The 25,183-nt window shown below is 44.1% G+C and overlaps 1 protein-coding gene and 2 long non-coding RNA genes across 3 annotated transcripts in view; 2 read left to right on the top strand and 1 right to left on the bottom strand.

The window, feature by feature from the left end:
• LOC144588654 (uncharacterized) overlaps window positions 1–25,183 on the top strand; it is a 364,336-nt gene that overhangs the window by 55,901 nt on the left and 283,252 nt on the right. The window lies entirely within an intron of this gene.
• On the bottom strand, window positions 11,310–14,317 carry LOC144588956 (uncharacterized). The gene is made up of 2 exons (XR_013544736.1): window positions 14,096–14,317; window positions 11,310–12,434 (listed from the first exon to the last, which is right to left on the bottom strand). It is a non-coding gene; the product is annotated as an uncharacterized LOC144588956 (long non-coding RNA).
• OLFM3 (olfactomedin 3) overlaps window positions 19,480–25,183 on the top strand; it is a 219,924-nt gene continuing 214,220 nt past the window's right edge. The window contains exon 1 of the mRNA XM_020788726.3: window positions 19,480–19,886. Within this exon, the coding sequence (XP_020644385.1) occupies window positions 19,794–19,886 (93 nt within the window). The 5' untranslated portion in view covers window positions 19,480–19,793. The remainder of the gene's footprint in view (window positions 19,887–25,183) is intronic.

Raw genomic sequence — 25,183 nt, 5'->3', positions numbered from 1 at the left:
AAAGGTAGAACTGAATAAAACAACAGATGTGGCTTTTTGAAAGGACAACAAGGATGAGACATTGGAATCTTGCATTGACTTGCTCAAAATGGTCCAGTCTCTGTCCTAATAAGCTAGAAGGTGCCCCAAGAGAGACAGCTGGGGGGGCATAGAGGCAGCAAGGCTGAAGTTGAGATAAACAGAGGATGATTGCAGATCTACCGACTTCATTTCCATCATGATTTCTTTTCAAAAGAGGAAGTATGCTCTGCTAACCATTCTTATATCCAGGGACTAAATCCACACATTAAGTGCAGGAAGAAGTAAATGGGTTATCTTGGTGTACATTGCACCGGGAAAGGGGAAAACTCAGACACCTACTGGACTTCTAAGAAAGCTGATTTCAATAAGCTCAAGGAAATATTGGGTGGCATCCTATAACCAAGGAAATATTGGGTGGCATCCTATGCTCACTGGAAGGACAGATCCTGAAGCTGAGGCTCCAATACTTTGGCCATCTCATGAGAAGAGAAGACTCCCTGGAAAAGACCCTGATGTTGGAAAAATTTGAAAGCGAGAGGAGAAGGGGATGACAGAGGATGAGATGGTTGGACAGTGTCATCGAAGCTACCAACATGAATTTCACCAAATTCCGGGAGGCAGTGGGAGACAGGAGGGCCTGGCGTGCTCTGGTCCATGGGGTCACGAAGAGTCGGACACGACTTAATGACTAAACAACAAAATCCTATAACCAGGAATACTCAAAAAAGAAGGGAGTTTGTGGTGGATGGAAGTTTCTTAAAGAAGAGATTTTGAAGACATACTCAGAAATAAATACTACAAGAAAGAAAAGTGGGGGACATCCAGAAAAACCAGGGTAGCTGCATCTGAAGCATTCAGATGAGCTGAGATTTTAAAACAGAATGCATAAGGAATGGAAAGAGTTGTGAGGCAATTCTGAGGGAGAATGGAAAATCTGAGTAATGAAAAAAATGAGAAGGCTGCAGGGAGAGTGTGAAATGAAAGCCCAATGTTGCTCTGGTTATAATAATGCACAGGGAATGGACCACCACAAGAGAACAACCATGGTTTCCAGTTTCCAGGAGAATGAGCTTCAGTGTCAATAGATATGACCTCTGGGTGTTGTTGTGGGGATGGTGTCTTGAAAGAGTGAACTTCCAGTCCCCACTGACCATGATGCTCACTGCGGCGGGGAGGGGGGGGAGAGGGCTTGAGCCAATCATTCTCTCACTTTGATCTACTTCACAAGTTTGTTGTGAGGACAGCTATTATTATTATTATTATTATTATTATTTATTTATTTAATTTATATGCCGCCCACACTACCCAAAGGTCTCTGGGCGGCTTACAGCAAAGCTATGTGCATCATCTTGAGCTCATTGTGCAGAGATGGCATATATACGTAACTAATGGATACATTTCCTTTTGATAATTATATAGATGGATATTGTCCAAAATCTTATTGGGCATAGTCTGCTTGCAGAGTGGGAATGATGTCATGCCACTGGCAGATTGTTACTGATTAAAGACTTATATTTTTTTTAAGTTCAAGGTACACACAACTTTGTCTCATACTCTGAGAACCACGTGCATCCCCAAATTGAAAAAGGAAGCTTTTAATCAATGGCTATCTGCCACAGATGATGGCATCATTCCCTTTGTGCAGGTAGAGCAGCACAACAGGATTTTGGTCGTTATATTTCCTTTTCTTTCTTATACTGTACACTGTTCTGACTCACCATTCATTTATTTAATAGGACAGAAATGTCTCCTATGTACTGATCAAGTGAATGCAGATATGAAGGAATTCTGCTCCATAATTTCAAGCTATTATTATGGTCAGTTCCTAATTAGGGTAAGATTCAATATATTTATTCATTGCAATCTTCTGACAGGCACCTTGTATAACAGTGATCAAGAATATAGCCGAATGTATGATATTATTACTTTTGCTTCTTTAAGATGTATGTAGTCTTGCAATGCAACCTTACATTGAAAGACTACACTCCACAGTTAATAGAAACCTGATACCGCATTGACAGTCATGGCTCCATCTAATAGAGTCTCCAGCAGAGAATTTTAAACCTCTTACTAGACTGAAAACCTCTAGATTCCCTAGGATGGAGCCATGACAATTAAAGGGAATCAGACTGCTGTAAGTGAGCAGAGTGCAGTTAAATTTGAAGATATTTTAAAGAGTGTCCTACCTATATACATTCAAAGCAAATATAATCCCCACCACCAAAGAAGAAGAAGAAGAAGAAGAAGAAGAAGAAGAAGAAGAAGAAGAAGAAGAAGAAGAAGAAGAAGATGATGATGATGATGATGATGATGATGATGATCCAGGTTTTTCTCTGGTGCTTTAATTTTGCCTAAACAGGAAAGACTTGAGTGTGGTGAGGGAGGTGAAACAATCATTGTTTCAGCCTGGATTCCACATATGCACAAGTAACATGATTTAGTGTGGTGTAATGACCAGTGCTTGGAGATGGAATATGGAAGAGCCATGTTAAAGCCCTCACCACTCAGGGACACTCATTGTGTGACCTTGGGCTGGTCACTTTCTCTCGGTCTGACCTACCTCACAGAGTAGCTATGAGAATAAAGTGGGGAGAAGGGGAGCCGTTTGGGATGCTTTGAGCTTTTTCTATGAAAGGTGGGATCTTAGTATAATAAATCAAATAATACATAAATATCTTATATTGAGAAGAGGAAGTGTCCATCTTTCCCACATAGGTTGGAACGGGAAACCCTGTCAATACAGGGTTGATTGATTGTGGAAATAAATCCCAAGCCACTAGTTGCCAAGATGCGAGGTCCTCCCAATTCCTTTAAATGGTACAGGCAACTCTGCCCCATATCTTTTCCAGGAACAGAACCTGCTGCAATGCAAACATCTATTAGGAACCCCTGGACATACTTGTCTGATCATGCAGATGTTTGGAATGGAACCACCCACTGTTGCTTCTGTTCCTTTCTGAGTGACAATAAGCTCCACAGTTTGCATACAATGCTCTGTCTATATATAATTCTGCCACTGTAGCTGTCTCTTTTTCTGTCTTACTAAACTGGAGCATGTTCATTTTCGAAAGGTACATGCTGCATCTATCTGATATTATATCAATTACCGTTGCTGTGATATCACTTTGATCTCACTTATTTTAGATCTGATTAGAATATTAGACTTCAGGCAAAGTCAAAATCTAGACAGGTTCTTCTTAAAAGATAATGTTTAACTGCTCAGATTTTCTTAACAAGTGCAAAACTGATAATATGTCTACTCCATCGTTCTCTGGTATTTGAGGAAATTTAGTTTAAAACCAAATGCCAATTTTTTTCACCAGTTTTGTTGTTCTGTTGCCCTTCACGAGCAGCTTGAACCAGACACTAATAGATAATTCTTACCTTGCTGGTAGTTAAGTATACGGTCTGACATGGCTGTCCAGATTTTAAGTATCTGTGCTAAGAAAATGCCACTCCCTGGAACTTTGGGGAACCAGTACCATTCGTAGTGAAGAATACTGTGCTAGAAACTAGCAGATAGAGAGAACAGTTGTTTGACTGAACACTTCACATTGCCTCATTTGTACATTTCAGTCAACCTGCTGTTAAAAGTACAAGAAGAGAGACCAAGCTAACTTCCCTAGCCAGTTGGCAACCCAGGAATAAACCCACTTATTATGATACAGCTTTCTAAATCAATACAGATAGTGGGAAACACAAATCACAGAGAAATCCACTTTCTGTATCAATATATCAGCATTTCTTTTTATGATGCCACAGTAAAAGAAAGCGTTTAATGCCCAGCAAACATGCATTAATCTACTTTGCTCAACAGTGTATTGGAAATTCAGTAGAAATGTATTGCATCAGATCTATCTTGTTTCCTTTGTTGTTGCTGTTGTTGAAAAATTAGTTTTGTTTTGTCTTGATGAATAGCTTGCATGAAGCTGTACCAATGGCATTTTTGCTGAATTGCTATCCTATACCTTGGAAATTGATCTAGACTAGTTGGTTCTTTTACTCATCAACAATGGCCACTGCAGCTTTGCATAGACCCCAAAACCTCACAGGATTTTAACAAAACCAGTCATGTAGTTGTTTATTTATAATATGTTGTTAGTTACATACCTATCCGATTTTTGTTCTAGTAAGCTGATTAAGATAGATTGAAACATAATACAAGTATTACATCATGTAAAGTTGTTGTTGTTTAAACAGGGAATGAGATGCAGCTATCATGACCACTTAAGGGTTCTTGGGGGTGTTTCTTGGGGGGGGGGTTCATTGTAGTGACATCAGAACATGCCACTTAGACATGCTCAGAATCACCCTTATCTTTTTTATTATTGTTATTTTGCATACATTAGAGAAAATGCTTCTGGAATATACAAGGTGGCCTTTAAATTAATTGCAGAACCTCTGTCTTCTCTATCTGTCACACATACTATTCAGCAGTTATTGCCAAAGGCTTCCCTGGTGTGACATCACAAAAGGCTACACCCTGGTCCCAGTTTTGGCCTTGAAATCTCAGGGAACTGAATGCTTCTGGCAACCTTGCAGCCTGAATAAAAATATGCTCAGTAAAATTTATTTGTCCTGCATTCCATTCTTCCATGACAGCACTCTGGAAATATTGTAGCAATTGAAAGTGTTAAGAGCAGAGATGAGAATGAATATAAAAATGGATCAGTTTTTCTGACGAATATAGTCGATTCATCATATATTCGTTGATTCGTATTTGTGAAATTTTAAATCAGGACAAATATAGCTTGACAGATGTTTCCTTGGTTTTATTCGTTGATCCGTTCATATTCGTCTATATTTGTTACCCCTTTTGGGAGACTCTCTGAGCTTGCTGGCGCCAATTTGAAGCTCTGGCCAATCAGGACAGGGATCCTGGATTGGGATGTCCGGCAGCCAATAGCGTTGCTGAAAGGTGTATCTACTTTTACAGATGCTTCATATCAGCTTTTCCCATCCAACCGTTCCCCACTTCTGTGCCTGCTCTCCAGAGTGAGAACAGTTGCTGCTCACTGGCTTGCTGGTGCTCTTGCGGTTTCGCTTTTGCAGCAGCAAAGCAAAGACTTATATTTTTCTTTTTCATCATCATTCATCACAGTGGATTGGGGGTGGGGGATTGTCCTAATTACATTATACTGAGTGGGGGCTTTGTTTAGGCAGGCAGGTCACATTTTAGTAAAAGAATTACACCGCCATAATACTAAAAATACAATTTATACACTCTCTGACCCTCTATTAGTTTCATTCCTCAATCTCCATTGCTTTATATGTTCAGTTGGTTTGTTAGGCAGGCAGTAGAAAATGAAGGGATTTCTTCAGGGGCAATTCAATGGGAAGAAGGCTGTGAAGCTACGCGGGCTAGGTAGCACCACCATCATCATGACCACCACGTGCACAACCACGTCTACGATAACCAGTGCCACTGTTCCTCCTCCTGTGGCCTTGCAGGCAGGCATAGAACCAAAGCTTCCAGGGGTGTAAAAAGAACTGCCGCTCCTCTTCCTAGAGAAATCTGAAGTGTTACTGGTTTCAGAAGATCCCCAGTCCGCTCCCCAGTAACGGCAGGGCAGGCTTCACAGCCCCCCCATCCCCAGAGTCATTTGTTCCCTCCTCCCAAACCAGCAGCACCCCTGGGACACAGAGTTCTTCCCAGGCCAGCTGTCAGGGCCAGGCAGTGGGTCCTCATTTGGACAAACATGGCAGAGGGGCCATGTGGGATCATTTCATGATGCTCATCGATGGCCCACTGCTGGCACGCTGCAATACCTGCCTTGGGGTGGTCCAGAGGGGGTCAGACCCCAGGCACCTGTCCTCCACCATCCTCCACCAACATCTGGAGAGGCACCACCCAAGGCTTCTGTCCAGGGAAGGCACTTCATCCATGCCATCTGGGAGAGGGAAAAGAGCAGCTCCAGGGGAGGCATAAGGAAGGCAGGAGGAGGCACCTCCTTTCAAAAGGGCAGCCACAGGGGTTTCTGGGGCCAGGAGCATGAGGCAGGCCACACTCCATGAAGTGGCACCTGTTGGATCCACCATGACCCTCAGCCAGCAGACAAAGGGCAAGGCCCAGCTGGCAGCCACTTGTCTTGTCACAGAGACAACCACCCTGCTTGGACTTCCACTGTCCATCGTGGAATCCCAAGCCTTCCACTGTATTTTTTGCCCCCTGGTACAACCTCCCCTCACAGAGAACTCTCAGTTCTAGAGTGCTGCCCTCGCTCTATGACTCTGTGAGGGAGGTGGTCTGTGACCATTTTTCATGGCTACAGGGGCACAAGGTGAACTTCACAACAGACCTGTGGAGCTGAGGTCAGCATGGCTGCCTCTCGCTCACAGCCCACTGGTGGCAGCTAGAGGACTTGAGTAGTGGCGACAGGGCCGCAGGGGGATGCCCTTGCCCTGCTCACAGGCTACAGGTCCATTCTGCTGCAGCGGTGGAGCGGAACATTGCCAATGAGTTTCTGTCCGCAACAGAGGAGGAGGTGACCCATGGCCACATGGTCACAGATGCTGGGCAGAACATGTTGGCGGCATTGAACGTGGCGGGCTTTGAGGGCATCGTATGTATGACTCACAAATTACACCTTGTAGTGTGCAATGTCCTCGGCCTGGACGGCCATGTCAAGTCCAAGTGGGACGCATGCACCCAGGAGGCGCGCATAGTCCTGGAGCAATGCTGCCAACTGGTGGGACACTTCTCCCGCAGCCTGAAAGCTGCCTGCCAGCTGCGTGAGAGGCAGGAGGAGTTGAGTCAGGAGACCCATGTTCTTCTAACAGACATGCCCACCAGGTGGAATTCCACCTACACCATGTTGTCCCGCCTGGTGGAGCTGAAGGCCATTTTGGAGGACATCATGTCCTCCATGCCCATTCTGCCCAGGGGGAGAGGTGGTCATTAGTGCCACAGATTGGCTGGCCTTCTCCCAGATGTTGTTGGTGCTCAAACCCTTCCTGGAAACCATGGACATCTTGTGTGGTTATACGGCAAGCCTGGGGCAGGTCATCCCCCTGATTCATGGCCTTGATCGGTCCCTGGAGACTGTTGTGGCACAGGATCCTCCCTCCTTCCACAGACCAGGGCTTTGGTGAAGAGGTTGCAGGCGGGCGTGCAGAAGCGACTCCATCCTGTCTACAGTGACAGAGCTTACCGCATGCCCTGCCTGTGTGATCCTCGAATCAAGGGGGGGCTTGGCAGCACGCACCTCAAACCTCAATGAGTGAAAAACTGAGCTCTCCACTGAGGTCCGCAGAGCGCTGGGGGCACAACGCTTGCGTGGGGTGACAGGAACATCAGGCCACAAGGGCAGGGTGGTTTGCCTGAGCCACAGGGAAGGACTTCATCTGGTGAAGGCTCCATTCACCACCAACATTACTGGAGCTCTGTGGTGATCTTGACACTTGCCTCAGAGGAAAGACAGCCAACTGAGGAGGATTTGGCAGAGATAATGGTGTGGGAATATCTGGCTGAACTCCCTCAGCCCCACCAGTCAGATCCCCTCCATTACTGGGTGTGGAAACTAGTCATATAGCCGGAGTTGTCCAATGTGGACATGGACCTCCTTTCCACCACCCCCCCACCAAGCGTCCAGAGCGAGCACATGTTTTCCCATCTCAGAGACATACTCCGACCACACCGCTCATGTTTGGATCCTGTTACTATGGAGAGACTGTCGTTCATCAAGGTGAACCTTCCCTTGTTGGGCTTCCCCTCACTGAACCCAAAGAGGCAGGGTTCCAATGACAGCCTCTCCCTTAACACTCCGCCTGCCTGCCTGCACCTACCTCTCTGCCTGTCCACCTGCCCACCCTCCAGTCCTCTTGGAAAAAAAGACCTGCCTACTTGCGTGCCAGCCTGTAAACCTGCCTGTGGTATTTGCCCTTGTGGCCCCTGCTTGTCTTTCTCTCACAAAGGCTCATGTCACATTTTCTTCTCGCTGCCACCAGTGGATTACCTCAACCCACAATATGACATTTGTCAAAAAGCTTGTCTTGTGAACAGAAACAGAACTTATTTATTGGAGTGAAGCGGACTGAATAATAAAAGTTCTTCAGATACACATGATACATAAGTTCTCTCAGTACATACTTCTTTTCTCTTGTTATATCACTACCACCTTCTGTACTTCTTTTCCTAACCAGCTCTATCTCTCTCAGTATCTGTTCCCTCTCTCTCTGACTCCTCCTTCTCCCACCAAGCCTCATGTAGCTGCTGACTCCGCCTCTCCATTCCTCTCATAGGTTCATGCAAATCAGGTGCTACTGTGATGTGGGCGATCGTCACACTGCCCCTCAGTCAGAACTCCAGCTGCCAATTCCAGTCACTTCCTCGGGCCAAGTTCCAACCAAGTCATACCTGCCTGCCTGCTGGATCAAGTCAGACCAGCAGGCCAAGAACTGTTGAACTCCTGCCTCCCTGCCTGCCTGCTGGGTTATGTAGTCCTGGCAGGCTGTTTGTTCCACCTTATGCCTCCCTGACTGACTGCTGGGTTACATAGTCCTGGAGGGCTAAATTTGTTTCACCTTATGCCTCCCTGCCTGCCTGCTGGGTTACATAGTCCTGGAGGGCTAGATTTGTTCCACCTTATGCCTCCCTGCCTGCTGGGTTACATAGCCTGCCAGCTGTTTGTTGCACCTTCTGCCTCCCTGACTGGCAGGAGAGAACTCCTGCCTGGCATGGGTTAAACCACATCAGCTCTGCAATCTGAAGCCAAGTGATATGGTGATGGGGTGAAATTCAGACAGTCTTTGGTTGGGGCAGACCCAGGCTGGCCCTCTTGGCATCCAAGCCTAAACCCTCTCTTGGCACACCCAGAGCCTGTCCTGGCACCCCCTGTCCTGGCACCCCCAGATGTGACTAGAGTGCCAGCCAACCCTCTCTTGGCACATGCATAATTCCAGCCTCCTTGGGCTTCATTCCAATTATTCATGCCTCTTCATTCTGGCCTTCTAGCCTTCTCTACTGCCCAAGAAGGCTGGCAGAAGCTGGGTGAAAATCAACGGGACATAGCTCACCCTGTTGCACAGATTCAAACTGCAGTGCTGATCTTTGATGAACAAGCCCAGTCGCTCAGCAGTTTAATCCACAGTGCCACAGTCTATGTTGCTGTTATGTGCAACCTGTGCAGGTGTCCTCCCCCCACCTCACCGGGCATCAATCCCAGCCTCCTTGGGCCATGTTGGCCCCAAATCCTGCATCACTCTACAGCTGCCTTGGGCTTGCCTACTGCTGATTCTGTGCCAAGAATCGGGCCAAGGGTCTTCCAAATCTTGTCTGCTGGGTGAAGATGCCTCATCGGGCCAAGTTCTTTGTTTCCTGCCTGCCTGCTTGCTTATTCAAAGGACTACATTAGTGCTCCAAAGTCCACTTGGGCTTCATTCCTAATTATTGGCTGTTCATTCCAGCTTCCTACTGCCTCAGGTAGGCAGAACCTGGAACAAACTACAGGAGCTCAGCTCATCCTATTGCATGGATTTGACCTTCCACTCGAGAAGCCCAACTGCCCCGTGGATTAACCACTGATACATTAATAGCACCACCCTATTCATCTATTGTTGCTGTTGTTGTGCAACCTCAGTTGCCTCCTGGGGGCAAACTTAACTATGAAGGCAAGAGTCTGTTTTCAAGCCTGTCTGGGCATCCAAGCACCAACCCAGTCTGTTCGGGTGTCTCCTGTGCCAAAGAGGGCCTGTCTCAGGCCCACCCAAAACTGGCAGACTGTTCATTTCAGCTTCCTATCTATTCTACAGCCTCAGTAGGTCGGCAGAACTTGGGACAAACTATGGGAGCTCAGCTCACCAGCGGCCCAGTAGATTAACCACCGTTATGTTAGTAGCAACTTGGACCCTATTCATCTGCTGTTGTTGCTGCAGTTGTGCAACCTCAGTTGCCTCCTGGGAGCAAACTGAACTACCTTTGCACTGAAGAAGACAAGAATCTTCTTTCCTTTTGCTTCCTTCCTTCCTTCCTTCCTTCCTTCCTTTTGCCTCTGCCTCTTCCTTTTCCTCTTCCCCCCCCCAAGCCTGTCCAGGCATCGCCGTGCCAAGAGGGCCGGGCTCTGCCCCACCCAATGCGTGTCCTGCCATCCCATGCCAACATGGTGCTCCAAAGTCCACTCGGGCTACTGCCTGTGTAGGTTGGCAGACCTTCTGATCAATAAGCCTAGTGGCTCAGCCGCAGTTTAACTCAGTAGGTAGGCAGAAACAGGAACAAGGGACAAGAGCTCAGGTCACCCCATCGCATGGATTCAAAGTGCTGATCTTCCACTCGAGAAGCCCAGCGGCCACCCTGATTAACCGCACCTTGCAATCAGACCTTATTCCCCTGCTGTTGCTGCTGCTTTGACAACCTCAGTTGCCTCCTGTGGACAAACGTAAGTAACTCTGCAAACAAATGTGATGTTGCAGAAGAAGAAGACCAGAGTCTTCTGCCTTTTGCCTCAGTGCCCCGATGGGGCCTAAAAGCCTGCTTTCCAGCTGCCATGTGCCTGAGTGCCCAATGGGGCAACGCACTCTACTTTGCTGCTGCCAACTTACCTCAGTGCCCCAATGGGGCCCAAAAGTCTGTCCAGGCATCGCCCCATCACACAGCTTCAGACTGCAGAGTTTATCTTGTGCCAAAAACAACCACCATTCCTTTTCCTCATCAGTAACAAAACAAACAATACAATCACACGGCTTCAGACTGCAAAGCTGATCATCTGGGGGGAGCAAAACCTGGGAGCTTTCCTCTTTGTGGCTATATAACTCGGGAGTCCGTGATCCAATGTTCACCAAACGTTCAAGAAAAGAACAGATGCTATAGAAAAGCGTCTGAGGAAGCTTATTTGCAAATTTGGTGTCTTTAGGTCATTGGAGGCCAGTGTTATAGCCATTTAAATTGCAGACAAATCAACAGATTGATTCATCGAAGAGTATTCGTATATTCGTATTCTTTGATTCATTAACCTTGACGAATAAAGGATAAAAACAAATTGCCCTATGGATCATTGGTTCTGGTCCCTGTCAAGGGGGCACAGTTCAGAATCAAACTTGCAACCTCTGGCTCCACAGCCAGATATTTAAATCATTGAGCTATCCAGCCAGGATGCTTTGGCTTAGGAACAGGTACTATTTTAGCCCTCCAGGTGTTTTGGACTACAATTCCCACACTCTTTTACTGTTGGCCATGCTGGATGGAATTATAGGCCACCATATCCGGAAAGGCGAAAGCTCCACAACCCTGCTCGAGCTGGTCCATTTATTTATTTATTTACAGTCCTTTATTTATTATTTATTAAGGCTTTCAATTTGATATGGCTTATTGTCCATTTTTGTTTAGACACAGAGCCATGTTTGCAGCTACCTTTTCCCAAAATATTGTCACTGAAGCATGAAGCATAAAACAAACTTAATGTTCAGCAACTCTTAATTCAACTGAGCTCAAAATAGCTACTCCCTAAGTTTTCTGTTCTCAGCTGGTTTTCCCCGGAAGTACTTCACCACCCCCAAAACAGACCAATGATTTGTTATCCTTGCTCAAATTGATTTTAGAAAGTTCACTTACACAAGAGCATTGCTATTATCTTCCAACAACATTCAAAATTCCACACAATACATCTATCTGTCGTGGAAGGCAGAGCGATATGCATCTACCAGGGTCCTCTCTCCCTCCTCTCCCCACAAAAAGTATCTGTTTACTGACATCAGAAAGTAGAATACCATCTCAAATACAAACACATTATCATCGTTAATAGTTGAGTTTATTTCCATGAATATATGCGTTGGCTATAAAATATCAAACATGATGGTTCAGACAGCATGTTGCAGGCAATGCTAACAAATGTGAAAATTGAAAGAATTAATTCTGGTGTCATTTCAAAGGAACATATTCCCATTTACTAGGATTGCCACCTCCTGGCCTGTAGAGATGTTTCTTTTCTTGCTCGTTTATGCTTCAATAGCTGAGAGATGTGGAGAAGCAGATCAAAGGGATGTTTTACTTGTCACAACAACCACTATATTAATAGGAAAAACCAGCATATGGAAACTGGCTTCCTGGATCAGACCACTGTCCATTTTTACAATATTTACCAAGTAGATAATTCTAGATGAGACCTATCTAACGCACTCCCATCCAGATTCTTTGACCACAGTTCTCATCAGCCCCAGTCAGCAAGACCAGTGATTTGTGGTGATGAAAACTGTAGTCTAAAATAACTGAAAAGCAGCAGGTAGTGGGAAGCTGACACAAACATAAGAGAAATGTAAATCAAAGGTATTGCATTAAACTACTTTTGATTTCCCCCTTTCTCATTTCACATCACAGATCATCTTTTCAACCCTATGAATGCCAAATGGGATTCAAAGGATCCCTTGTACTTTTGATCCACCTGGAGGTTAGTGGTGGCTCCTTCTTCCACACTGTAGTTGCCCTGGAACCACACAAACACCCAATTCAGACATGTCTTGCAAATTTGTCTCATATGAATACTGCATATGCAATTGAACACATTCTTGGTCGCAAACCCTGGATTCTTGTTCAGTTAAATCCCAACAGCCCATGGAAAATAAGACATAAGCTGAGCCCTCAGTGCCAAGTATATATGAAATATATAGTCACCCACCAAGGGTATAAGTGATGCTTCTGATTATAATTGTTTAACAGGTTGGTTGCACTCTGAAGAGCTTTGCATAATCTGCACCATAGTCAAATGTCAGTGCTGGCTTAATGCCAGATAAGACACTGGAAGCTGACTATATCTTTAAACAGAAGCATTTGGTAACCAGGTAGAACATCCTGTAAGAGTCTTGACACATACAGTTGCAAGCACACAACTGTGATTTATTCAGCTAAGGTTAAAACCCTCACCGGCAAGCACTAAGAAGAGCAGTGTGTTCATTCTACTGTCAATGAAAAATTTATGCAGCAGAAAAGAATATGAGAGTTATAGTCTTCTTTTTGTGCTCCTTGGCATTTAACATTGGCAAGCCTTTTCTACTTTCCTCAAAAAAGTGTATTTGCTCACACCCTTATCTCCTTGGGAGTAATTACCTTCCACTTCAGTATTCCAGACCTCATGGAGGAAGTCCCACTAGATCTTCTACTTGCATTTTACAATTTACCTGTTTAACCCATGTCCCTCCATTTAGTACTTTCCCCACCAGGGACTGGATGTTATGTCTTTGTTTGGCCAGAGCTCAACCAGGTTTCATTAACTAGTTTGCCAGATGTATTGCTTTAGTTCACCCCTCAATTTAAATTAAATACTTTTTGCTCATATCTGGCTCTTTATGGTTGTGGACTTCTTATATGTTCTTTACCCTAATTACATATGGATGCTTTAAAGTCAAATTTGGAAAACTATGTGTGAGTCAGTAATTAGTTACACACTATCAATCTGGTGCCCAGGACTAAAATTTTTATTAGTCTCCCTTTATAACATCTTAAAATTATCCAGTCTCCACTCATCCACATGTTCCTCTCTCCACAGCTATTGCCACTGTGACCATGAAGAGCTTTGAAAAAGCTATTTTTAGGACTGCAGCTGCCAGAGTCCCTGTACCAGCATGACCTTGAGGAGGTGTCTGGGAGTTGTAGTCCAAAATTTTAGTTTCTCCAGGCTTACAGAATAATACACATACCATCATCCTCACTAAAGTAACAGTTTCCCCATTTCATAGGAAGCAAGAATCCAATGGAAAATTATTAAAGAGTCTTCAATCAGAAGTGACAATCAAGAATCCTAGAAAAGCAGCATTAAATTGATGTGTTTCAGAAACAATGCTAAGCACAAACATGCTGGGTCAGTACTTGGCATGGACTGAGTACATTTCCTGGAATAGTGGTTCCCAACCTTGGGTCCCCAGATGTTCTTAGACTAAAACTCCCAGAGGCCTTCACTATTAGTTGTGCTGTTCAGGATTTCTGGAAGTTGTAGTTCAAGAACATTTGGAGAACAAAGGTTGAGAAATACTGTTCTGGAACTACAATAGGGAATAACTTGTCTTTTCATTGTTATGGACCATAATTTTACTCAGCCCTAGCTTGCAAAGGTAATGGTGAAGAATGAAGGGATTTGCAATCCAACAATACCTGGAAATCATCTTCCCCACCTGTCTCAAACTGGTGGGAGGATATTACTTGCTTAGTATAACACTGATGCCCAGACTTCTTCCCTTCATTGTAGAACTGCATGCACTTCATCGGCCTGATTCACACCAGTTAGTAGGAGACCTGTATCAGTGGAATGGCCAGGCTCTGTTCTGGGACAAAGTGAAGTAAATTTACAGACAATTCAGAAATCAACTAAGATGGGAGATAAATCACTTCATCCTACTAAATTATCATTTAATAACACACCATACTTTAAAGGTCCTGATAGGAAAACACCTGAAGCTAGTTATCTGAAATTTGAAAAGTTTAATCCCCCCCCCCCACTGTTTGAGTTCATTATGTCTCCAACTGTCAAAGATATCTGTGTAAAAACAAAACAAGTTATCACCATTTTGGATCTCCAATGAAAGTCAATGGGAAGCTTTAGAAACAGATTTGGACCCTAGGCACAAATAGACTCAGATGGGGTACTGATCACTATGGACTGAGTCAGGATTGAATCTTAATCCCCTAATAAGCCTCCAAACCAAACAGGGGACCCAGGCACAGTGCTCTTCCACAGATATAAACTTTCCAGGAAGTTCAGTACATTGGACAGCTCTCAACATTTCTCTTGGTGCTGCTGTGCCCATCAGTATTCTCTCTTGCACTATCTTTTAATCTGTAGTGATTTTTATTGTCATAAAAAGAGAAGCCATTGGGTGAAATGGACTGAGGCTAGATCTGAAGTATGAAGGCATCTGCTCAAATCCCACAAAAACATAAAATTTGGAAGGGTCTTAGAGGCCACCTAGACCAACCTTCGTATCAAGGCAGGATCTGCAACACAGAGACCTACTACAGCATCCTTGACAACTGGATACTCAGTTTCTGAAATCTGGATTCTTTTACACCTAGTGGACTAACACAAAGTGGCCATTAAACTAGATCTACCCCTAAAAGTAAACTAATGTAAAATTACTTGCAATAATAGTCAAAATGGCAAAAAGTCATAACTATTGAAAAAAGTAAAAAACAAACAAACAATAGATTGCTTTAAAAATAACATGCATAATAATAAGTAAAGCATAGCTATTGGAGCAGTTACTGTATGGGTTTAAGAAAAGCAATAAAATTTAAAGCACAGCACTTTAAGTGGTTATACTGTGATTACTAAGAAAACAATGGCAGCATAAGAAATGAAAGAATATAAAACTGATTGCAGCATAAAACTGATATATGTATCACTATCGTCTAGATTGGACCACTGAATGCTTGCAAAAATGTCTACAAAATCTGCTAACAGGCTCCTGCCCTGTTACCTTTAAAAGCAAAACTATGAATATAGGCTACAAAACTGCTGAGGGATTAACAGAATTGTGAAAATCACATGTGAGGCAACATAAAACTATAAATCAAAAGAAAAGAAAAGGAGCAGTCTGTAAATGTTGTGGATTAAGATTTTACAACCAAGCTTTTAATAACTTGTTCCAAAACTATTTAAATCAAGTATCTTAATAGTCTTTTGGTCAACTCTTTGAAAACTTACCCAAAAGAAAGCATGTTTAGGATTCCAACCCAAAGATTCTGAAAGAAAAAAACAAAACAAAACCCATCTACCAAGCTTGATGTATAGAAGCTCCTAAGTGCACTGGACAGGTCAGATTGCCAAGAAGTGGAAAGAAGTATTCAAAAAGTATTCTTCAGGCAATTGAAAAAATCCAACACAGAACTACTTATGAGACCCTTTAGGATGGATCAGACTGATATTTTTGGTGTAAATCCATAAATAAAGTAAAGCAAAAGGAATTTCAAGGAAATTACATATGATTAGCATCTTATACATCTGAGGGATTTATAAAATATGTTCCACTGAGGCACCATTACAATGTGGGGACAATAATAATAAAGGAAATATTAAAATACATGACATAATATACCATAGGTTAATACCTGCAGCCGTTCCTCATCTTTCCCCATAAATTAGTAGGTTCCTGTGCAACTCTCCCTATATGACTCTTCCACTTTCTGAAGCCCAGCCAACAGTTTTGCTCCCAATATTTTGTGCCCCCCTTTTCCTCTGACATGTCATCTCCCCTCCCCCAGCAAAATTAAGTTTTACATCTTCCTGACGAAGCTTGCAAGGCTGCTAGAAATTCCCAGCCTGTGAGGTGCAATCCATCCCTCACCAGAAGTTCTTCTACATGGAATCATCTCACAGATGCTTTTATTGTTTCTCTTCCTCTTGATTGCCTTGTTCAATCCAATATATATTCCTAGTGCAAAAGTGGGGAATCTTTGGCACTCTAAATCCCATCAGCCAGAACCTGCATGACCAACAGCCAGATATGATGAGTCCAAATATATTTGGAGGACAACATGTTTCCCACTCCAAAACTGGGGTCTTGGTCTCACTAATGTATTTGGTTGTTCCTGGGCGGTACCATTCCAAAGATCAGTTGAAACCTTGCATGGCTGAATGTTCCTTCATACAAAACCAACCAACCAACCAACCAACCAACCAAAGACTCATTTTGCTCGCATACAAAAGTAGGTGTCAAGGAGAAGGCTGGAACTCTTATGCCTAACATCTAAATATATTTGAAGGATCTCTGCCTACCATGACAGAGTTGAATTCAATCAAGAGAGTGTTTGCAGCAACATGTGTTTTAAAGAAAAATGTAGAATTTAAACATTCTTTTAAGGGTTTGAAATTTGCGTGGTGGTACGTGATTACAATTTCTGTACACATTACAACTCCTATGCACTTTATTTGGTTCTCATACATGTCTTGTTGTTCAGAGTCACCTTCCTTGACATTCAGAAGCATATGCAAAGTGGCAGAAAACCCTCAGATGTTTGATCACATTCAACAGCCTTATATTTTAGTATTACACACACACAAAAACCATGATCTCCAAGAAACCCATTATAGTATTTGGATCAAGGGATACATGAAAAAAGCAAAGAGGGGAGAATAGGTTTACAAACACAATGAAGCAGATCTCAGGCGTCCACTTCTTGCTAAGAATCGTGTTTATTGGTGTTACTGTACTTTATCATGACAGCAACAGCTTCACACACATCATCAGGAAAAGGGTCCCCTTCTCTCACAGAATTTTTTGACCTTTATCTTTGAAATGTTCATCAGATGATTTTAGAAGGACCTGGACTATCCAATAGGGCTGCCCCAAGGCAAGGAAGGTAACAGGTAGAATTTGCCCCAGGACTCACAAATTCATGCTCCTCCTGATGCCACCACACCAGATTCACCTGTTTCACCAGAGAGATAAGTTCTTGCACTACAAAGTTTATTGAGATCACATCTTCCTCAAGTGCAATAGGTTCTCTGGGTGACCCTGATATTCACTTTATTTTTCAGTGTTATCATTTACTTTTACATTAGCTTAATCCCATATAATGTGTGCATCAATTGCCTGTTTGAACTGACCAGATAATCTTCAGTTTTTACACACCTACTGTACATCAGGCTGCCAATTGTATAAAATTCTGTGCCTGCAGCCTGAAATGCTCCAGCTCCACCAAAGGCCGAACAAATTGGTGACAGGTAAGTCTCACAGAGTGCAAGGAGAGTTTTTTTTTTCTCCTGGAGGCTTTTTTTTTTTTTTTTTTTTTTTGCTGAATTGGCTAAAGCCATCCATATTTGGCTATTTGGCTTTTCATCTCCTATTTCATGGACATTTCTTCTTCCTAAAGGGAAAGGGGTGTGGCACACATGAGCTACACACAGCCCTGCCGGGCCATCTCCTTCTCCAGCGTCTCCACTGTTGAAACTTGACAACATGAAGAAAGGAGTGTTTTCCCTTTTTAAATGCATTTTTTTTCGCCTTTAAAGCAAGACGTATGCTCCCCAAACACTTGGTTTACACATAGATTGATGCTCCAGAGTGTCTCAAAACCATTTGTAAAAAAGGTTCACGAGAAGCCAACACCTTGCTTCAAAAAGGAAAAAGGAGCTCCTAAGGAGGAAAATGGCAAATCTGACAGCACAGCAGAAGCACTGTGCAGCCACGCCCTGTATCGGAGGCAGAGGTTAGCACCTGGACTCCTAAATAATGATTATTTATTTTCACTTTCTAGTGAATGTATCTGGGTGGTCCCACCAAATTTTAGAATTAAAACTGGGAGGCAATGATTTGCCTGCAAGCAGCAGATGCTGATGTTCGGCTGAAATGAAGAGGCTACATGACGGATGGAAATCCATCAGGAGACTCATTTACGCATCTCAAACTTCTGCCAGGGAGAAGGGGAAACAAGTCTTAAATAAAATTGGAACAGGTGGCTCTTCTCACTGTGTGTGTGTGTGTGTGTGTGTGTGTGTGTGTGTGTGTGTGTGTGTGTGTGTGTGTGTGTGTGTGTGTGTGTGTGTGTTTTCTTTAATGGGGCTTTCAGGGTAAGTGGGATATTAAAGGAATGGTTTTACCAGTTCCAGCCCCCCCCCCATGAGTTTCCACGGCTAAGCAGGGATTCGAACCCTGTTCTCCAGAGTTCTGGTCTGTCACTCTACCCACCACATTACACTGGGAATTCTCACTATAGTAAATGCCTTATTGCCCTTCCCTTGAGTTGCACGGCTGAAAGGAAACTACAAGCTCATTGGGACAGAGAGGTACTTGAGTTAATTCCTGGTACCACAACGGCGAGATCTATGAGGGGAGGAAGGGAGGGAGGGGACCTGGCAGGAGTCTTCCTCTTCTTCTCCTCCTCCTTCTTCTCCCTGCCTCTCCTCTTACTCTTCTTCCACCACCTCCTGGGGCGGAGGCGACAATTGACCCCGGCAGTGGCATTGAGTGGGGGGAGTTTTGCATGTACTGTAAATGCCCGAGATTACCGTCAGCCTCGTTCCGCTCCCTTGAAGCAAGGTGGGACAGAAATGCGGCAAATGTATAAACACAGGCACAGATATACCAAATACACGGCAACCTACACCGGACAGACGAGGGAAGTTGAGGCGAGGGGGGAAAGGCCGGGGGTGCCTCTCTCTCTCTCCTCTCCCCCCCCCCATGTCCCTCGCCAGAGGTGTCTCTCAACGCCTCCCGGCTGGCTGCCTCCCAAGGCTCGCTTTCGCCTCTGGCCGGGCGAGGCAAGCGCCTCCCGACCTGCCCGCGCCTCAAAGCCCCCCCAAGGGTGGCGCTGATGTCACATCCGCGCCGGCCGGGGCGCCGCCAAGCAGGCCACCGGGCGGGCTTCACGCACGCTTTGGGGGCCCTGGAAACTTTTCTTGGGTGGTTCCAGCGGGAACTCGGGGGGGGGGCTTGGCTGGTGACGGGGAGGGGGAGGGCGCCGTCTCTCGCCCGCCGGCTTGAACGGGGCGCGCACGCCCCCCCTGCCTCTCTCCCTTCCCCTCCTCTCTCCTCCCCTCCCTCTCCCTCCCTCCTTCCGTCCCTCCCTCTCTCTTCGCTCGACGAAGGATGCCTGCGGAATGAATGAGCGTCCCCTGGGCTGCTGCTGCTGCTGCCGCCGCCGCCGCCGCCGCCTCTCCCAGCATTCTGGCTGTGTGGCAGGGCGGGCGGGCGTGCAGAAAGTGGGACTGGGGAGCGTGGTCCCTGCAGTGACTGGATGAAGGAGAGTCCCAGAGAGGAGGAGGAGGAGGAGGAGGAGGAGGAGGAAGGAGGAGGAGGAGGAGGAGGAGAAGAAGAAGAAGAAGAAAAAGAGAACAGTAGCCGCCGCTCGGCTGATGAGCATCCCCGGGATCGTCAGCATGCCGCCTTCCGCCCGCATCCTCAACCTCTTGCTGTTGGCTCTCCTGGCCGGACTGGATCCTTCCAAGGTAGGAAGAGATCAAAGATCGATTCCCCCCCCCTCCCCGAGGGTCTTGTGGATCGGGATGGGAGAGAGTGTTCACCCGCGGAATTCCCGCCCCCTCCACCAACTTTGTCTTCCTTCCAAGCTCAGGTAGCTGTTGGTCTTTCTTTTTTTGGGGGGGGGGGGACCCTTCGTCCCCAGTCACGCTTTCCCCTCCGTCCTTTTGCCCGGCTCCCCTTTTCTGGAGCGGGTTCCTCCCACCCTTTTCGCCTCCCCGCTTTCCTCAAGTTGTGCTCCCCTGTCTGGACAGAGGCGGGGGGGTGTAATGCGGACCTCACTCACTCGGGTCTGTGTGTGTGTGTGTGTGTGTGTTCGCGTTTTGGTGTTTTTTTCTTAAGCTTTGGCGAGAAGGCAGGAAAGGATTCTTTCGCACCTCCTCGTAGATTCATCCTTCGGCCATCCGATCCACGACGTTTCTGTAGTTTTGCCAGAAGGGGAGGAAACCTTGTAGTAAAGCTCCAACGCGCACAGTAGGGCTACTTGTTTGTGTTAAAAAAAACCCGCTCCCGACGGTGTGTGTGCGTGTGTGTGCGTGTGTGTGTGCGTGTGTGTGTGTGTGTGTGTGTGTTAGGGTGGGCGCGCGCGTGCGTGTCTGGGGGGGCGCGTGCCTGTGTTTTCACCTTGTAATGTTGGAAAGTGGTCAATAATGCTAACAACACGGGGAGACTGCGGCTTGTCTTCCCCGAACGCCTCGTAGGATGATGAGCTCTTCTCTGCAACCTTCCTTCCCGACCACATCACTACCCTGATAACAAACTCGGACCTTGTTTTCTTCTGTACACTTACGTGCTCTAGCAACCTTGAGACTTCTTTTTTCTCTCCCTCGCTCTTCCCACACCTTCCTCTTAACTATGCAAGTTTCTGGGGGTCAGATCGATAGACCCAGACAGGACTCGGATGGGCGAAGCTTAGGATGCTAGGATACTATTAGTTCCTTCCATAGAGACAATGCCATAGCTGTTCAGTACTGGATGCTATCCCAGCCCTAGCTGAAATCCAGACTTCAAAAACCTAACAGTGGGCAACAAGAGGGTTATTTATAGTGATCATGAAAGGCATCAAATGCCCAGTCCTTAGGAGCACAAGTAGCACCAGCATCCTTCTGAACGGCTGCCTGGCAAAGTGGAGGAAAAAAAGACAGGCGTCTGCCTTTTAGCTATTGTACGGAGAAGGAAAAGTCTAGGCTTCCTTCTTCTGTGCATTTAGTCATGTGTGATTGCCCCTAGATTGCAAAGAGCGCTGGGGGAGGCAGGGGCATGTTCAACTACATGATCAAATAAAATTTTGCTTCAGAGAAGAATTTGCTTTTTGCTGTTTGGAAAAAAAACACAAAAACTTAAAAAACAAAGCATTGTTTCACACAATGAGGATAAGCATTTGAATACCATTCTGTTAGAGAATGAGGCTTGTTCAAAGCCATTAATAAGAGATGACTGCTATGCAAGAAGGGCCTGCTGATGGGTGCTTGGTGTTCAGCAATAACCCCAAAGTCGCTTCGTAGATGATTTTGTATTGTGTGTGTAAAGCTTTGAGTGGCTTGATGTGTATGTCTCTTTGAAAAAACACCAGCCATTACAAACTCCCTCCACATTGTATATGGCATACTGGTGTATGCTTTACAGAGACATTTGAAGCGCCAGACAAAAAGCACAGACTATTTTCAGTTTTTGTAAACAGTGCTTTTGTGTCTCGATAGATGTCAGAATTGCTCACATCAAAAACATGCAGTATGAAGAGGTTGGAATAAATATAGGAGCAGTCTTCAACCTGGCAGTTGAGATGAAGTTCAAAGCACACTTTGCTGGGAATCATAATTTAGATATGGGGAAAAAAATACAAATAAACATGCAATAAACATAGGTAGTACAAACCTCTTTTTATGGAAATGTGTGGTTGCAGGAGTGCTGATTGTATGGAATAATAGTCTTTTGCTGACCAGTCACTTGTCAGAATAATTTGATGAGAGGCCATAGTGGTAACAAGAGATACATTTGATACTAAAGTATGAAAAGGAAAGGAGCTTAGAATTCTCTTTTGAACGTACTTTCTGTCCATGGATTTTAGGAAATCTTTACTGAGCTTTGGTACTAAAAGAGGAGTTTGGAGTTTGCCATGGTGAGGAGCATCTTATTTGTAGCATGAGCTATTGTATGGACCAAAGTTGCACAAATGCACCTATCAGATACTTGCTCTTGGTTGTACTGGTAGGAATCTCTCTTTTTTGGAAGAGACCAGTCCCTCATTCTCCCCCTCCCCCCCAGTATGGGTTGCTGAAGGGCAACACTGGATTGATATAGCTGATATTCTTTTTTTTAGGAGACAGATAACATTACGTTGAAGAAGTTCATTGTGTCTTCATGAGATCCACTGAAGATAGTTGTCCTCAGTTTTCTCACCTGTAAAATGGTGAATGCTAAAAGAATACATTAATATTTTCTCTACCTTCATATCTTGATAAGATACACTAGATCAACATTTTCTAAAAGATGCTGTTGTAAACAGTCAAAGAATATTTACCAGCACAGCTACTCTGGAACAAGACATTTGACACTTAGAACAACACCAACTGTTCTAAAGTTGTTTCCAGTAGGTGTTTCAGCTGTAGCAAACAAATAAAAAACAACCCCCAAATTTGATCAGATTCTGAAACCAAAATAGCTATTGTGGCATACATTTTCATAAGACTTTTTTTTAACAAACTCATGACGTAGTTCAGAAAGTTTTGCTTGATTCATCCCAAATATATATATACAGTATAGGAGATAGGGAGAGGGTACAAGACTGATATGATGAATTTGTGTGGTCACAACATGAAGGAACTGTAGCTGTTAAAAGTTAGGTGCATCTCAAATGACACAGAACACAGGAGATTTTGCAGATCTGACCCAGTGTGTTTCTTTCAGCCAAACTCAAGGTCAGACTGCTAGGGTGATGAGAAGAAAAAGATGACAGTGTTTTTGTACTTTTAATAGTTCTTTGGAGAAAGATATTTTAGCATGTGTACCTTGCATTAAAAGCTTCACCTGCTGAAATTTCATCTGGTAAGCAACTATGAAAGAGACAGGAAAGTTGTCCACTTTTTCCTCTCGTTACCCTAGGCTAGATATTGCATGGCCAGTGAATGGGGTAGGCTCCCATTGTTTTGTTGTTAATAAAAATCAGCCATGGGGGGCTGCTTTGGGGGTATTATTCTCCTCTCAGAATCCCTTGCGCATGTGCGTGCATGCACACACACACACACACACACACACACACACACACACACACACTCACACACACACACACACACACACACACACACTTTTTCCTATACAGAGGAGACAGGATGATGTCCATATCTTGAATCGCACAGATAAGAAAGGAGATGTGAACCATTCTGAAGAGAAAAATAATAGAGGGGCGAGAGAGAAATCAACTCCTGTCTATTTGCCATTTGACTGCTCCTGATGGCAGCCCCCTTCAGCTGTTTTTTATTCAAAATAACAGTAATAATAATAATCAAGGAAACTCTGGCATATACTGTCTAGTTGGGCCCTTAAGTATCAGTGATATGCCTCCCTGGACAAGCAGCTGAAGTAATTTTGAAAGTAACCTGCATACAGTAGGTGAGCTGGAAAGAGGAAACAGCTTCTCCCTCTCTCTCTCCTGCAAGCATTTGTGGGTTTGCTTTTCACTATACGTATAGGCATCATGGCAATGGTTTTGCATTCTGTTTGTGGAACTTCTAGGAGTCTAAAAATGATATGGAGACTATTTTGCCATTGCAAAAAGGGGCTGAAGGAGTCCTGATTTTATTGTTTTATATTTGTCATGAACTTTGACTTGTGACTCCTCATGCATTGAAAAGTGGGTTTGGCATCAAATAAAGAAAAAGAGGAATTGCTGGTGTTAAAGATTTGAATTGAATAAAACCATCACAGAATTTTCTATACTTAAGCTATGACAATTCATTTTTAGAAACTTCCTTGAGCAAAATGCCTCATAACTAAGTACTGAACATGCCCTATCACACTGTTACAAATATACATGTAGCACTCTATATTTGGGGGGGTGGGAGTGGAAGGTATTGTTATAAGTCAGAATCAATGTGATGATACACCATTGTTGATATAGTTATATATCAGAGCTTGGAAATCTTGCTTTTTGGACTACAAGTCCCAGTCCCAAGTACCCTCAGGCAGCATATCTAGTTCTCTTCTCAGAGTTACAGTTCAGAAAAATAATTGTTCTAGGCTCTGTTACATATGTGTGTGTCTGTATTGGTAAAATGCATACCAAAATGGTAGAGTTTTTTTTTTAAAACACACACACTCTCTCTGTCTGTCTGTCTCTCTGTCTCTCTCTCTGTCTCTCTCTTATGTGCAGCATTAATCCTAATCCATCATATATTTTACTTAATAAACTTCAGATGGATTTTGAAAGTCTGTAAACAATTTCGAGGCTGGATAGCTCAGTGAGTTAGGCATCTGATTGCAGAACCAGCTGTTGGGAATTCAATTCCCTGTTGTGCCTCCAGGGAATAGAACCAGCCTGTGTGACCTTGGGCAAGCTGCGCAGTCCCAGGATGCCCCCAGCAAAAGAGAATGGCAAAACACATCTGAGTTGTCTCTGCCTGGAAGACCCTGAAAAGGATCACAATAAGAAAGAAATGATCTGACAGCATGCAATTATAAAACAATTCCTAAAGATTCAGAAGTTGAAAGTCTGTAATCCTTACAGGATGGGACATAATTAGAGTTCTCAAGGTTTATAGTCATGAAATGTTTATGTATCGCCACCTCATGGTGATCTTTGTTTTAAAGAAGTGGTGATGGTGTGAATCTTAATTAAGATATTTTTACTCTGATTTTCCATGTTTATAAATTTGTTTTTACAGGGGCAAAATTTCAGCACTGACTTAAATGCCTTTTCTTTCGTATAGCAGAGTATTGACTCTTTTTTTATGTAAAGGAAACACTCACACTGATTAATTCTACAAGTCTTAAATGGAGATGAAGGCATACCGGTTTTATTTCAATACTCCTGACTCACATATTAATTAGTCTCTGATTAGAATTTCCTTTTTTAGAATAATATGTGAGGAAATTTTAAAAAATTCCCTCCTTATAATAATGTAGTTGTGGACTTTCTTTTTCTCAGTATATTGCCAGGATTTAGACATAAAGCCAAACTGCAATCAAAGGTTTGCGGAGAGACACATGAGAGAGACACATATTGGTCATTACACCATTGTCGTTTTTATTTATTTATTTTAAAGAGTGA

The sequence above is a fragment of the Pogona vitticeps genome, chromosome 4, assembly GCF_051106095.1.
Source record: "Pogona vitticeps strain Pit_001003342236 chromosome 4, PviZW2.1, whole genome shotgun sequence".
NCBI classification, from domain to species: Eukaryota; Metazoa; Chordata; class Lepidosauria; order Squamata; family Agamidae; genus Pogona; species Pogona vitticeps.
This window is presented reverse-complemented; position numbering and strand designations above follow the sequence as displayed.